Source organism: Polistes fuscatus, unplaced genomic scaffold (assembly GCF_010416935.1).
Source record: "Polistes fuscatus isolate 324 unplaced genomic scaffold, CU_Pfus_HIC Scaffold6, whole genome shotgun sequence".
Lineage (NCBI taxonomy): Eukaryota > Metazoa > Arthropoda > Insecta > Hymenoptera > Vespidae > Polistes > Polistes fuscatus.
The window spans coordinates 7,447,731-7,464,315 of NW_025113140.1; the positions used below are offsets into that span (position 1 = coordinate 7,447,731).

Sequence of the window (16,585 nt, forward strand, 5' to 3'; positions counted from 1 at the left end):
TTTCAACGTCGTTTCTCGAAGTATCGATTCGTCGTGCTGACACGACGACTAGCCACTGTGCGAGTTAGAAATTATGATGCATCATCGATTTTCACATTCGCAATACTTCCACGGCGAGGTGGTAGGATGGCAGATGAGCAACGTGCAACGTACTCGAATCAAATTTGCAAACATCAGGTATTAATTAGAGTCAGTATCTACAATAGATTAGAATAAATTAATTTTTACTAGTTAAACGAGCTCGTCGAGCAGAATTTTGGTCTACTTTGAAACAATTCTCATTCCGTAAAATGTGAAAATCTAACAAATTGATTAAAGTGATGAAAATTATAAGGTACAATAATTGTTTGCACTCAAATTCGAAATCATCCTAATTCAAATTGTCCTAATACCAACATATTAGATATTTCTAATTCTATAACATTTCCTTGAAATAAATATTCATAAATCCTCGTTAATATTTAATTATTATTAGTAAAGCAGAGAAAGTAAAATAGTAGTCGCACATTTAGATTAAAAAAACAAAACAATAAATAAATTAAGCAAAAGAATGATTTCACACTTATCATTTATAATTCCAAAATATTGACTGAAATATTTACGTTCATATTTATCATTAAAGAAACACACACATAAGAAATGCATTAATATATAATAACATAAGTTCTCGATTTCGTCAAGCAACAAGAATATACGAATGAATTAGAAATAGTGTGTCGCAAGACGCTCGCAAAACCGTCTTAATTTGGGATAAATGGTCTGCTGCGAAGTGTGGGAAAATCCTTAAATCAGTATTAACGAGGAGAGACGTACTTACCGGTAAATCCTTAGGCTTCGCAGACTAATGTCTCTTTGGAGCAACACGACGGATCTCATGGTGCGTGTACGGGTTCTAGGAAATAATGCCCATTAACTCGTTTGCAGAGAGGTACATACTCGGGTCCCACGTGTGTCCTGTGACATCATTTATTCATAATCCTACTAGTTAAGCAAGTACTTGATATCAATTTTCTCCTTTTCCAAGTGAACCACCCCGAATGTTTCTGAAACTCGAAAGTAAACAAAATCTAGTTGGAAGATGTTCTTCTCTCTGTGTTAGGATTTACCTTTCATTAAGGATACATTCGAAGTACGTTAAACGTATCTGTTTTCTCGAAATATTTTATATTTCGGATAATTTTACTCATAACCAGCCACTCTAATCTTAAAGATCGGAGGAGGAGGAGGAGGAGAAGGAGGGCTGGAAGAAGAAAGGATCTGGCGTTAATAGCAACGACTTCAATTAAATTAAGTAAATTTGGAATACGGTAGTTGAGACTATTAGCTCGAAAGAAGTCTCATCAGAGGAAGGGTTTAACGATCGTCTTTCTCTCTCTCTCTCTCTCTGCTGATTCTTAAGAAGAACTCGATCATCCTCCCCCTTTAGTTCTTCGTATCCCCTTATCGCGAAGGGCATACTTTGTATTCAGATGGCACCAGTTCCATCGAAACTTTGATATCGCCTGAAGAAAATCGGTACCCCCCCCCTTTATTCCTGGCTTCAGCCTACTTAAGCCGCTTGAGGCACGAGGATATCGTTTCCTCGAAGAAGAAGACAACAAAAAATCTTTCAAGGTGAAATTTAGGTTAGGGCGTAGGGGAGAAAAAAGGAAATAAAAATTTGCGTTGTGTACGTCCTGCAAGCGTAGAAACAATCGATCGCTTTGGGATTTTCGGCTATGGGAGAGGGGAAAAACCATGATGTTATACCCCCCTTTCCTTTCTTTATCCTGCTTGCTTTAGACTTTAACGCCGGCAACCTACGCGTAGAATAGCATCGGCGTACGTATGGTTGCCGTCTTTTAGGCGTATCGCTTTTATTTCCAAACTACTCTACAGAGGACGCGACTGTACATTTCTGAAGGATCTCAACGAGTACAGTGTAGTTACTACTTGATCAACCGAGTAATCGAATATGTACTCGCAAGGGAATAGATCTTGTCAGATTTTTTTAAACTTTGCACACTTCTTGTAATAGTTCATGAGTATAATTGTTGTATTTTTTAAAAAAACAAGAAGCAGGTCTTTTTAAAATTTTATCAAACGAAATCACGATACACATGATGGTATCGTCAAAATTATACTTATACCACTAAAAATAGAAAAATAATTTATATTAATGATTAATGTTACATAAATTTGATTATCACTTACACTTTATTATCTCCTAACTTTTTTCTATCAACGTCCAAATCTCTGAGATCTTTTTTATTCGCAAAATATTAATCGTTTGGAAAAAGTTGTCTACATTCTCTCTTTTCGATTTCGGACTAGTCGAATGAAATAGTTTCCTCATTTCCATCAGGAAGTTCGTATTAAGTAAGAAGACTGAAATATTCAAGAGAAAAACTTGGCTTTCTTAAGCGATCGGATAAACGTTCGCGAAAAACGAAAAAGTTAAGTTAGAAAAGGGCCGGTGGCACGTTGAAGGTGGTAGTGATGCTATGGGGGGTCTTTGCACGTTACGGTCAACGTGCTTGCTATAATAAAACTATTTCTGTCGTGGCACGACGCGAAGGGTAGGTGAGACGCAATGATGAAGGAAGAAAGGAAGGAAGGAAGGGTGGGAGGGTGGTAGGAAGGGTCGAATCCCATAGGATATAAATGCCACAGGGGTGTTTCGTTTGGACCGTGGCCATCTACCATGGTTCTGGTTCGTATTTTCCTTCTCCTTCTTCTTATTCTCGTTCCTTTTCTTTTTCTACTTTTCCTCTTCTTTCTCTTCGTCTTGGTTAGTCTTGTCCTTGTTCTCATCGTTAGGCTCCCTGTAGATTCAATCACGACCCTTCCTATACCGAGGAAACTCGAGCGACGAATACCAAGCAGTTCAACTTAGGTATTAGGAACGTTCCGTCTTTCTCGTCTTCTTTGATCGTGACAAGAATCGTGCTCGGACTGACCGTACCCGTATCGCACGCGTCTCTTTTAAATGGTTCACCGCTTTTACGATCAATTCTTTCATTTCTCTTCTCTTTTTTCCTTTTCATTCTTTTCTTTTCTTTTTTCTTGAAAATTCGATAGGCGCCACAAGTCAGGCTCGTTTCTTTTTTTCCTCTTTTTATCTCGATTAATTGAATTTCTTTCTTTGTTTTTTTTCTTTTTTTTTTTTCAAGAGAAAAATAACATTTTTTATTTTTCAGTAAAATAAGGGTGAAAAAAAGGAACTTGGCGAATGATCGAAAAAAGCTTTAAGAGTCGTCGGGTCCACGTTTACTACCATATTGAATATGGAATCCCATAAGTCGAGCGATAATGCAATATGCCGACGTCAGGTCCTAGGGTTAAAAGGTGGGGTTACGTTGGATTGGAATAAGGGTAAAAGCGTTGAAAATTTGGTAGGAGAATCTCTATTAAATCTGGATATATACCATATGAATATTTCCTTCAATTCTCTGTTATCTTTTCAAGCTTATTCAACCAGCTGATATCGTTTTTTGATAAACGATAATCCGAGACCAAAAATATTCCAAAAGATTTTCTTTTCTAATAGGATAAAAGAAAAGGGAAAATAAAATAAAAAGAAGAAAAACATTATTATTTTATTTTAAATTTATCATCCTAACTAATATAATTTACATTATTTCAAAAATAATATGTTTTTGATGACTACCATTAAACTTACGTCACTTTCAAAATACATTTTTTCCTCACTTCGTTAACCAGCAAATATTTTCGTGTTACGAAATCTTTATAATTTGAAATAAATTGATAAGAAGTTGCTTTGGAATAAAAAGATCATATACAAATGTAACTGTTAAGGTAAGTAACTGGAATTTTTGTTGAAAAATTGACTCACGCCACTTTCAAAATAAACGGCTGAAATGTCCTGAAAGAAAAAAGGGTGACACGTGCTTGGTATGATCGTCGAGTCGTCGAGTCGTAGTCGCTTTCGGTTTTATAGTTTGGCATAGCCCGAAGTACATACTTGACAGAGACGCGAAATAACGATATTGACTTCGATCTCTTTCTCCCAAGAAACACGGTTAACCGGCAGTAAAAGGGTCTCTCTCAGCATCTTTACGGATCGACCTACGTTCGACGTTTCACCGTCTCTCTTTTTTTCTTTTCCTTCTTTCCATAGGACATTTCTACGCTCGTATTTCAGCGAGTCCCTGTAACCAGCTGTTTTTCGACAGCCGAGAAAAAAGAGGGAAATAAAAAAAAAAAGGGAATGAAAAAGAGAAAGAAAGATGGAAAGAGAATTGATAGAATTCAATTGGTTCCACGGTCATGGTTCTTTCACAATGTTACGACGAGATCGACGGATAGAAGGGTCGATTAATTTAGGATACGTTTGGTCATCCTTCGCGATAAACACGCCCTTCCCATTTCATTGAGATCGTACTCGTTACTGCCTTCCGCCCTGTTTCCGTTAATTAGAATTTCCCGTAGAAAAGGCAAGAACTCTATTTCTTGGTATTAGTTTACGTGAGAGAAACAAATGAATAGTTTTCGTCTAATGTAAGGCGTAACTTGAAATATCGCTCTTGCTATATTTTATTACCCGAAATAGAAATGAAAGGAATATAATTAATATCAGGCATTTACCGAGGGTTCGTAGAATCTACGTTTTTTCCAAAATGAGATTTTTCCATTGTAGGGAGGATTATTATTATTATTATTATCAGTCGCAACGGTCAAATTATACGTTGTTATATCAATTTTTGTCAATTAAGTATAATATAGAGAACATTTATTTACGAACATTGTAGCAATTATTCTACAAGAAATGTGTTTATTTATTTTGAATATTTCTTAACAGAAAATGTTAAATGAACGAACGCTTGGGAATACTATGTGCTTTTGATATCATTTTTAATTATATAAACTTAGTATCGAAACAAAAAGCAGAAAAAATGAGATAATTTATGTCACTTTTTGTACTTATTATTATTTTATTTGTAAAATAGAATAGTAATTTTGTTTCGGGGGATAGTAGGCGTTTGTGAAGGTAACAGCAATGGTAGGTAAGCTTCTAATTCGTCGCAGCAATAGGGCTTATCTCCGGTCCAGTAGCCCTCGAAGGTGCGCGCGCGTTCTCTCGTACACAGAGGAGGACACAAGTAGCATCCACCGGTACGATAACATTTTAGTTTAAATTTGGGCTGGTGGCCCGAGGCAAGCCGCGGGCTGATTTAAGGCCTGTATAAACGTACTGCTGGTGGTGGCCTCGGAGGGGTGGAAAGCTTTCCCTAACGGTGAACCGTATGCCAACCGGTAGATAGTTGCTTGCGATAAGCTAAATGCTCGGAATCCCCTCCCCATATTACACAGGTTATACACCATTGCTGTGGCGCGACAAGCCTCCAACAGGAGCCAACTATTCTCTTCTCTCTCTCTCTCTCATCTGCCATCTCCAGCAAAGATAGATCGTTTGGAAAACCGGAACTTGCATTTTAACTACCACTCAAGTCTCGTGTATCATATTAATCTACCTGACTCATTTCACGTTCATTATTATAGCTTTCGATAACCTTTCTTAACAATAGGGGAAATCAGGGCTGATAATATCATTTCAAATTTAAAGTATAATTGAACTGTTTATTTTGAAAGTGGTGTAAGTTCATTTTTCAAAATTATCAGGTACATTAATAGTTACACTTTTACGTGATCTTTTCATTGTGAAGCTACTTTTTAATAATATATTTAAAATCATGAATCATCATCATCGTCATCATGAAATCATGAAGATATTTTTTTACTATTGTATGAAAGTAATATTAATTTCAAAAGACACTTTTTTTTATAGATTTTTTCAAGAAAACTGGATTCGATTATATGATAGGGGCAAACACGATTTATTGGACTACTTTGTATTATATCCGGACGAACCGAACAAAATCTTCGCTCAATTTCCGCCTTGGTTATCCCCTAAATTTAAGATTATTCCGTAACTTTTTCCATGAGAAATGATTCCGTCGATAAAATCATCCAAAGCAAACATTTTATCAACATTTATATACATGATAAATGTGTTGTCGAAGGAAAAGTCTATTTTAAAGCAACCCTTTTACTTTTCTTCAACGAAATTTATTGGGAAAGTGAGATCGGTGTCCTTCATGTTTTCCTTGATCCAAGCATCGTATTTTGCTTCAAGTTCTTCTGTGAAATAATCTTTCCATCCTTGGACTTTTCCTCTTCGTATGAAACTATTTGGTTTTACGGTTTCATCCGGATTGAGTGACGGTATGTTCACCATAGGATTCTTACGAAAATTCTCTATATCAAGATGATCAACTAGTTTTAAAATCTGCTCTTCGCTATAGGATTTTCCAAAAAACTTTGCCACCTTTTTGATGACATTTGACAGGTCCTGTAGAAAATCGTATAATTTAGATTTCGTCAACTTGTCGTACTATTTATATAACAATAAAACGATTATGAGATCTCACGTTGATGATTTCTTCGTAGAAAATGAATATAAAGTTCGAACGATGTCTCTCAGCCCAGGCATCTTTCAAATGTGTCCAATAGGGGCCATAATTAGCTTAAACATACAAACAAAAATATATAAGATACGTTAATCGAATAAAATTCTTCAAAAAAATGATTTATAAACTTACTTAAATCCTTCATAAAGTATTCACAGAATTCCTCAAAACTTCCTTGGTATTGTAAACCCTTGACAACTTGTAGGAAGTGATACCAAGACACCACTACGTCTTTTGGATTACGTGCAACGTAGACGATCTAATTAACTCAATTATTTGATATATTAGAAACACTTCGTTGAATAACAAATAATTTTAGAAATAGTTTGACGTAATACTTCATATGTATACATCTTGTAAATACACATATACCTTGCATTCGCTATCCAAAAGATTGGGCAATAATTCAAACGGCATATGGGTTTTGATGAATCTCGGTGATGGTAATTTATTGGAGAATTCTGGATTCAATCTTACAATTTGTTTACCAGTCTGACGAGTTAAACTATCATCGTAATCGCCAGTTAATATGTCAAGCCTGTATAAACAAAAGTTTTGTAATCCATTTGATAATACACAGGTTTCCTTTGGAAATAGATGGTAGATGAGTTTTTTTATTTATAAATTATCATGTATACGAGAAACTAACGGGCTGACCGAAGTGGAACTTACTCGAAGAATGGAAATCTATGATGCAGGCTTCGCGTCTTCGCTTCCTCGAAGTTCATGTTGTTCGCGACCAACCAAACCAGTTCCAATGTCACTGTGGTGCCTAGCTCAAGAAACAAATTGTCTATCGTTATGTAGGTGTATATATATATATGTGTATACACTCGAGATAAAACTATCTATTTATCGTGTCAACAACTTTAGGAACATATAAAAATAATATTGCAATTTCCGTCGTTCAATCATCCCAACCGGATATATAAGATAATTCGTGTTTATTCGAATAAAATGTATAAAAATAAAATACAGTGTAACGTTAATAATTCGAGTATTCTCTTTTAATTTTCGAGTATATTCTATTTATTATAATATAATTTAATGTTATCTCGAGTCATTTATTTATTCATGAAATGCAAGAAAATGGAAATATTAGTAATGTATCTGACGTATCTATAATAATAATATTTATCACTATTACGTAACAAACACACCCACTTTCACTCACTCACTCACTCACTCACACAACAAAATAGTCGTATTGAATATAATATATAAAGAAATTAAAAGTGAATTTTTGTAATTTAGAAAATATGAAATTTACCTGACCGCGGGAAAGAAACGACCCAGGTATCATCCGGGCGAGGTTTTGAATTATACACTGCGCTTCCTTCTTCGATAAATCTGTAGGGCATAGTCCATTTTTTGTCACCGATTCTTATAAAACCTCTGACAGATGCCGCAAAGTGTTTATCCGCCAATTTTTTCTCCTCATCGTTGAATAACACGTATTTTGGTATTTTATTCTCCATTCAATATTATTATTATTATTAATATTATTATAAATAAATCACTCTCTCTTCTCAATCGTAGATTTCGTTGTACGGTGATCCTCTCTGAACTGCGATGAAAGAACTGTTGCGCAGTTCTGTTGAACTGCAGAACTGTTGAGTTTTTTCTACGAACGTTCTCTTTTATACGCGCTGCTTGTGTGTCAACGATGTAATCAAATATCGTTTAACTGATAATGATTCACGTAAAGAACCTGAAACAAAATTATGATTATTAGAGTATACGTGTATAAAAATAATTATTATTGTACAAAAATTTTATTTTTATATTTTTTTTTAAAGGAAACTGCATATTTACACTGCATTATTTTTTATAGCTTAATTATTTTTTTATAGCGAATCCAATGATGTGCATGTTGACCTTTAACGAAACATTTGTGAAATGTGAATTCTAAAAATTTAGAATTTGCCGATAATTATCTTAGTATTCTGTAGTTTTTTTTTTTATAGAAAATCTTACTTGAAGCAGTATAAAATATTGTAGAAATTGTAAAAATTCGACTAATAAGGTCGCTTACATTTGTTATAATAATTAAACTGTATAAATTGTAGTATTCCGACAAATCGCATCGTTTACATCTTACAATCAGTACAACTGATTTATCTTTTTCAAAGATATAAAAATTCAAAACCAATATTGTGTAACGTCTTAAAGGGTAGCATATAAAGTGTCACTTTATGTGTAATTTTATGTGTATCAGTTTTGATTATCATTGTAAATATTAAAATTAGATAAATTTCAAGTCAATGGCCTAACAAACGTTGAATTACTGATTTGTAATAGAAATAAAAATTAAAGACTTTTAATAAATGTTTGTTCGTATATCGTTAGTTTCATTTTTTGTTTTACGCATCGTTTGTAACTTCCTCTCAGTAATTTTTATCTACCAATTGTATTACATTGCTAATTTATTTCATTAATTTTATAAATATGCATAAAAAAAAACATAAAAATATTTAAACTGCTAAGCTGGTAGAACAAAATATTTCCATCCGGCCATTGGATATTAGATTTATTAGATAAAAAAAAAAATTTATAACGATAAGAATTATCTGTTATCGTGAATAAATATTACGTTTCACGCTTAATCTTATAATACTTTCTAATATATTGTATAACCATTATCATTTCTCAAAATAACGAGTGACAGATATCTACAAAGCGTTGTTTTTTTAGAAAAAAATGTAACAATGAAAGTAATAAAACTTGTTATAAAATTTAAATAAATTCTAATATCAATGAAAAGTAAAAACTGAGACTTTAACAATTTTTGTTTGCAAAATTTATACAGGCAGTGTATATATTACAGGCATTGTATAGAATACCTACGTAAAACAGGTAATATATATAACAGCAGGTATTTCACAGATGACCCAATCGTTTTATAGAATACCTAGTATGATTTCGGTCAATCTATAAAATATGCTTCAGTTAACTGTGTTTAGAATATGAGAAGGGGGGGGTGGTAGGAGAAGAAAATGTGAAGCTATTAAAAGTGAAACAAACTATAAAAATTTTATAAATTAACCAAAACCTTCTGGACATTCTGTAGAATGACTGGACATTCTATACAATGCCCGCAGTAATAAATTGCCCATAACATATATATTTCAAACAGAGTTATAAATAGTAATTTTCTCTCTCTCTCTCTCTCCTTCTTTGTCTCTTGCTCCCTTGCTATCTTTCTCTCTTTCACTACCTTTCTCTCTCTTTTACTCTTTGATTCGGGAAGGGATATAAATCACGCGTCAGATGTGCGGAGTCGTCGGTCATTCAGTTTCATAAAAGATTCCAAGTATCTACAAACAACTTGCACTCTCTCTCTCTCTCTCTCACATGTAAATGCACACGCACACTTACACTAACACTTACACGTATACGTAAAATTTTCTCTCTCATTCTGCGTTCTCCCCTCTTGCTATTACTCGCGGTAGCGGCTTCAACAGGACTCATGCAAGGCGTTTAAAGCTACATTCACATCATCCTTGCCCGCTCGAAGTAAAATCTGCACTCTCAGCGTTCTTAGTGAGCGAACTCGAAATAACGTGCAGTAGCATCACAAAGCGGCGGGCTAAGAGCGTCGTACCAGCATACGACGAGAATCACACATTCACATGCATCTATCCGTTCCGTGAAATGTCATCGGGATAATGTAAGGAAGTACTACCTTCGGAGTTCCTGAGTGTGTGCACGCACGTTGAAAAGATAAAACAAATGAAAAAGGTATATATAAGGTCCGAAGGATATTTCAACAAACGTGTTTCGTTAATTTCCTTTCAAGATTCGGATAAATATTTGCCTTTAGACCTAAGCATTGACGTATTAAGAAGGATTAGATCGATTTAGAATACGTCATTTATCTTGCAAACCTATAACATCATTTTATCATTTTTATTTCATGCAAAATCATTAGACTAATCTTTTCTCGCTCTTATGTTAAAGAATTTTTTTTTTAATTTTATAATCGCTTATAATTATTCACTTACATTTAGACATTTATATTCCTACGTAAATATATTGCCCATTATAATTGAAACTATATATAATAATAATAACATATATTACTTCTTCTTCTTCTTCTTCATTCTTTAGTTTAGGCAAGTTGTCTGTTTCGTAACGACGTTTTTCTGCCTATTGCACTGTTAAATTGTCGCACCATCTTTTTTGTGGGCGCCCCGTACTTCTGCAGCCAATCGGTGACTCCATTAGATTTCCATTAGATAATGAACACGTTTCGACGAGAAAAATAGAAATAAATTTAGATAAATATCTCTATACATTTCGAAAATAATTTATTTGAAATTGAACGTTAAATGACGCGAATGATAAAGAAATGGCCTACAGAAAGAGTTTCCGTACCTTAAAGGAGTAGCAAACTCTCATGAGAGTTAAGGGGGAATCCAACACTTGGTAAAGCTGACGATATTCGTCGCAATCCTCTTCCAAACCCTTTTCCGTCTCATTCTGTTCTATCGAAAACCATTAACATCGACTCGGCGATATGCAAAGAGGGTGTAACTCCCTGAACCCCTGAACCCCTTCAACCCCCCAGTCCTCTATTTCTCTCGCAGTGCTTACAAGGCCTGTTGTATGCAAACAAGGTGCTTGTTTCTAAATTGAGTTGCACGTCGGTCCCATCGTTAATTAATATATTTCGGGATAGGAGCGAATTAAGCTCGATGAGAAACGGCATATATGGGCCTTTAGCACCCTGCGATCGCTCGTACTAATACAACGTGATGCGTTGCAGGAGCCTAACAGTGTGGTATAGGTGAAATTGTGGAAAGGAGAGAAAGTATGAGTATGAGGGGTAGGGAGGTAGCAAAAGGAGACTCGAAACGAGCAACCTGGGAGTCGTACCAATCATAAACGGACCGTAGTAGCTCGACAGGCGGTTACGAAATGGTGAATTTTCATGATCCGACCGAGCGTGACCAGCTTGCTAAGGCCAGAATCTCTCGTGTTTGTCTTTAACGACGATTTGTATTCTTTTGGACGACCAAAGGACACATTGCGACACACTGATTTTACCTTCACCTTCTTCCATCTATCCGGTACTTACTAATATTTTTCACTTGATCTGTGTACGAACGAATGGGTTCCGCTGTTTATATGTCCATTTAGTTTTCATATCTTTTTTAGCGTTTTTATGGAATTCTAAGTTCTTTCTATTACAATTTAAGCTGAAAATAGACGAAAAAAAGGGACGAGTCAGAGTGGATCGTGTATACTGTATTCAAATTTCAAAGAAATCTCTAGAGAAGTCGGTTGATATCAAATTTGGGTATAAAATGGGACTTTCTAGATGGCTTCAAAAAGTAGTTAGGATAGAATAGATGAGCGGGAAAGGTTATAAAAAGGGGAAGGCATATATGGGCGAAAGGCTGCAGGAAACAGAAACACATACTCGTGAATGGAAACAGTATGAGAGAAACAGAGAGAGAAACAGAGGGAGGGAGGACGAGAGAGAGAGAGAAAGAGGCAGAGAGGTTGGAAGTGTACCCATGTTTAGAAATTCCATTACTCGTGAGATGAGGTCAGTGCACGGGCAATTCATTAAACGTTATATTTTCTCTACATTTCTACCTGCGTTAACAACATCCAACAGGGAATGCCCGCTGACCCTACAAACCGCCTTTCTCAACCCACCGGAATACCTTTCGAGAACTTCGATCGCTTCAAACCAATCACAGGTAAAGGGTTCGAAGTGTTAAGTCGATGAATACACCACCACATCATTCTTTATACGAAACGAAATTGTTAACACTCGATGTTTCGGCCTAAAGGAATTCAAATAATCCGATATTATCCCAATTATCATTCCTATGATATCAACTTTCAAGTCATATTTTGTTTCTTACAGAAAAGTTTCCTAATCGCTCGTAAATCGTTAACATTTAAGACAACACTAAATCAAGGTCAGCCGTTCACGACGCGACGACCATTATTTTTCTCAAATTGCGACTTCTTCACTACTACTCTAACAGATATGATTTAGTACTTTTGACAGGATTAATAATTCCAAAGTTTCCATGGTGGTAGCAGATGTCGAGACATTTTCGCACCCTATTCCGAATCTTCCAACATGATTTCCAACGAACATTCGCTTCCCCCCATTCCTCCTTTTGCTTTCTTCTTCTTCTTCTTCTTCTTCTAGTTCTACTTCTTCGTCCTTTACTTTGTTCTCCGACAAAGGTAAATCTGTCATATCCCTGTGATATATCCGTCTCTACCCTGTATGATGCTACTTTTCCTTCATAACTCAGAACCGTAAGAATAAAAGAACATAAGAGGGATTAAAAAGGTATCCAGAAAAATATTTCTTCGATAAATCACAAATATCGATGTCTTATCTCTCTCTCTCTCTCTCTATTTCACTCTCTTCGTAGCAAATAATAAAATACATCAAAAATAATTCGCCTATCCGGTTTTCGAAAAATTTATACATCGTTTTTATATTGATAACTTATTAGAAACATAATTTATACATTTAGAGAAATATTATTCAATTGAATTCATAAATTCACACTTTTCTCAAACAAATATAAAAATACTATTCGCACTAGATAAATTGAATACAAAATTATATACATTCTATTTAATTCTTTTCAATTTTTATAATACGATAATAAGAATAAAATAAATGAGATAAATTTATAAGCATTCACATTTAGAAATTTTGTTCTAAATAAACAACCACTTTCATATTTCGTCATTAACAATATGAAAATAAGTCATCCAGGGTTAAAAGAAACTTGTCTTACATAACTCATTTACATTACTAAAATAAGACTGACTCATAAAATAGAAATTTTTGTTATAAAAAATAAAATATATTTATTCCCCTTTTTTTTTCTTATGTCAAGGATGAAGCTGTTTTATTTTTATTAGAATGGAAAAAATCTCATTTACGAAACCTTGACTAGAAACTCGTAAAGCCTCAGGGGTATTCGAATGCAAAATTTAAGACCTGCGCTTGAATTTCAAATTCATCTCACAATTTAACATAACATAACGAATGAAAAAAGTGCAAGAGATTGTAATTGATTTGAAAAAATGTTGAAATAACATCGGTAACTTGTCGACGAAGGAAATCATCTTTGAAGGAACAAAACAAAAGGATTTCTCTGATCTAAAGGGTGCTATTATCAAAGATGGCAGTAGTCGAAGAATGGTTGGACTTCTCGGAAGATGATTTCGAAGACGAAATTGCGATTCGAAAGAACCGCGCGCGCATGTCTGTGGCTCTGCTCAAGTTGGTGGTGGGGGTAAGGCCTCGAAGTTGGGTATTAGGGTGGGGATAAACGAATGGTGGGGATGTAGGCTGTACCGGAGAAACAGAATAAGTAAGAGAAAAAGAGAGAGGGAGAGAGAGAGAGAAAGACACAGGTTGTTCCCGATCCAGCGTGGTAATAGAGGGCAGGTAGGCGGGTCGGCGGGCACGAAAAGTAGGGCCCCGCGGCTTCGAAGGAACGTTTTTCTCTAAATTACAGTCCCGACCGCTTGCGTTCGTTCTGTTCCGTCGTACCTTTCCCGTGAGCGAGAGCCACTACCACTACACCAACTTAGCTACTACCTGAATTCACTATCTCGTTTCTCTTTCTCCCCTAATTCTCATTCTCATTCTCATTCCGATTCTCATTCTCGGTGAGAAGGGCTGATTCGATCACCGCCGCAAACAACGAAATATCCTCTGATTCGATTTTCGCTATTTTCTTTATTCCTTTATTTTCTTCCTCTCTCTCTTTTATTATTTTCCAATGAAGTTAAATTGATGCCATCTCGAATTTTCATTCGAATAGGATTCTGACAGTCAACATCATCGGCTTCCGGGATCTATGAGATATATGGGATAAGAGATGAAACAATTTGTCGAGCCACTTAGAAGATGGATAGCCTGTCGGTGCATAAGATAGAAAGAGAGAGAGAGAGAGAGATGTTGCTGCCTTGGTTATCGATCGTTCGTTCAACGACGATATAAGAAGTGACATTAATGTATGTTTCGTTGTCGCGTAGAAAAGATTGAACGTTTGAATTCGTTCTTAAAGGTGTCAAATACGACTACGACGAAAATGATGCAGATAATAATAATGATAATGACGATGATAATGATGATGATGATGATGATGATGATGATGATGATGATGATGATACGAGGAAAAGGAAGTAGCAACGTCTTCTTTTCCTTCTTCCTTTTTTCTTACTCTTGTAAAAAAAAAAAACTGAAGAACGTCTCGTAAGGTTTCCAAGATTTCCATGAAAATACGTCAAGATCTTTTGCCTGAGGAATACTATAAGGATTTATTACCCTACGCGTGCCTTATACATTCATCAAATAAAAAGTTAATCCGCATACGTAGCACGTTGTGGCGAGTCGTAAGACGTTTGCTACTTTGATACTTACACGTATGTACTACCTACCTATCTACCGGCCCCTAAGAGAACATCGTACTTGCACGTCGTAAACGCGTTTTAGAAGAAGAAGAAGAAATCCGAACTGGCTGCCCAGTCAGCCTCATCGCGAAGAGAAACGGTACAGGAACGAGGGATCGTGAAGGAAAAAGAAAAAGAGAGAGAAAGAGAGAGAGAGGGGAAGAAGAAAAAGACGTTTTTGTTCACACATAGAGTTAGTCTCGTGTTGGGTTGAGAGAAGCAGGTGAACGAGCATCGCAATCCGCTTTTCACGGTCAAGCAAATATCGGCCGTGTCGTGTTATAGCTACCGTAGGCCCCGCAGTAGAAGAATTTTCACGGGATGCCAGGATGTTTATTGGACGAGATAGGTAAACCGGATCGCTCGAACCCAAGCCGAAGCCCCATCTTCGAGGAATGAAAATAGAGAAAGTACTCTCGACGCCCGGGGTCCGTTGGAATGACTCCCAGCTTAACGTGCAAAATTTCTAGACTGTTATATTATGTTTCTTTCTTTACTCTTTCCCTCTCTCTCTCTCTCTCTATTTATCTTTGTCTATTTTATTAGAGATCTGAGAACAAATACGATTACCGATAGTTTCATCTGACTTTTTCGTATCCTCCATTCTTGTGTGTGTCAGTGTACCTCTTACTGGACCACACCTGGTCGTACCTTTTCTTCTTCCCTTCTCTTTTCTCTCTCTCTCTCTCTCTCTCTTTTGATTGGTTCGTCGTTACGATTCGAGTTCAACAATCCCAGCAACACCGATTAAGAGATATCACGCTTTTTATACGATGAACCGGCTTGGTGTAAATGTCTCTTTCTCTTTCTCTTTCTCTTTTCTTGAAATAGTTGAGTCGTAATTACCACGAGTGTCTTCATCGTAAGAAAAGAGACATAACTTTGATCGTGTTTACCAGAGTCAAGTAAAGACTGGTCACAGTGGTACGTGATATAATTAATAATTAATCGGACAATGGTCTCGACATTGGAATGCTTTTTTTTTCTTTTCTTTTCTTTTCCTTTTTTCTTCTTCATTCTTTTGCTTTTTCCTACTCGTAAAAGACACATGTAAATACCGTACGTGATAAGAATTACAATACCCGTCTCTCTTCGTCGAAGTGTATTCTCAAAATCTTCTTAAGTTCATGCTAAAATCATCGGTAAATATGTTTAAGAGAGAATAACCAAAACTTTTTTAAACAAAAGTTTCAAATATTTATTTATCTTTTCAGTCGACTATAAAATCAGAAAAACAAAGCACAAATTGGTTTACAATATATATGCATTGTTTTTTTTATTTTTAAGTAGTATAAATTCAATTTTTTGAACGGAATAATTTATGACTAGTTTCAATGAAACATGGATGACTAATTTGTTTGTAACTTTTTATAGTTATTAAGAAAATATTAATGAATATTTGATTTGAAAATGACGAATCCATTTGCAGCCTAAAAAAACCTTCTTTTTGTTTAATTATTGTATTAATTATATTATCAAATCCTACAATTTATTATCTTTATATTTTAAAAAATGACCTATATACTCATTAACAAATATTAATATCTTAAAATAAGATTTAAATGGACTCAAACTACTTTCCCATCGTTTTTGATTTACATAATAAAACTCGGATATTCTCATTTACGTTATTTTCTAATATGGAATAACAATATAAAAACTAA

General features: G+C 35.2%; 2 protein-coding genes across 5 annotated transcripts in view; one reads left to right on the top strand and one right to left on the bottom strand.

The window, feature by feature from the left end:
• LOC122523447 (protein prickle-like) overlaps positions 1-16,585 on the top strand; it is an 80,046-nt gene that overhangs the window by 51,377 nt on the left and 12,084 nt on the right. The window contains exon 1 of one of the 4 annotated variants that reach the window (XM_043645196.1): positions 3-177. The exons of the other annotated variants lie outside the window; for them this stretch is intronic. Coding sequence (XP_043501131.1) covers positions 74-177 — 104 coding nt within the window. The 5' untranslated portion in view covers positions 3-73. Of the gene's footprint in view, positions 1-2; positions 178-16,585 lie in introns of those variants that run through there. 4 annotated transcript variants of the gene reach the window in all.
• Positions 5,962-9,879, bottom strand: LOC122523448 (sulfotransferase 1C4-like). The gene is made up of 7 exons (XM_043645198.1): positions 9,861-9,879; positions 7,741-8,181; positions 7,143-7,242; positions 6,843-7,008; positions 6,603-6,729; positions 6,432-6,526; positions 5,962-6,352 (listed from the first exon to the last, which is right to left on the bottom strand). Exons 2-7 carry the CDS (start codon positions 7,946-7,948, stop codon positions 6,050-6,052), a joined length of 999 nt encoding a protein of 332 aa, XP_043501133.1. The 5' UTR covers positions 7,949-8,181; positions 9,861-9,879; the 3' UTR covers positions 5,962-6,049.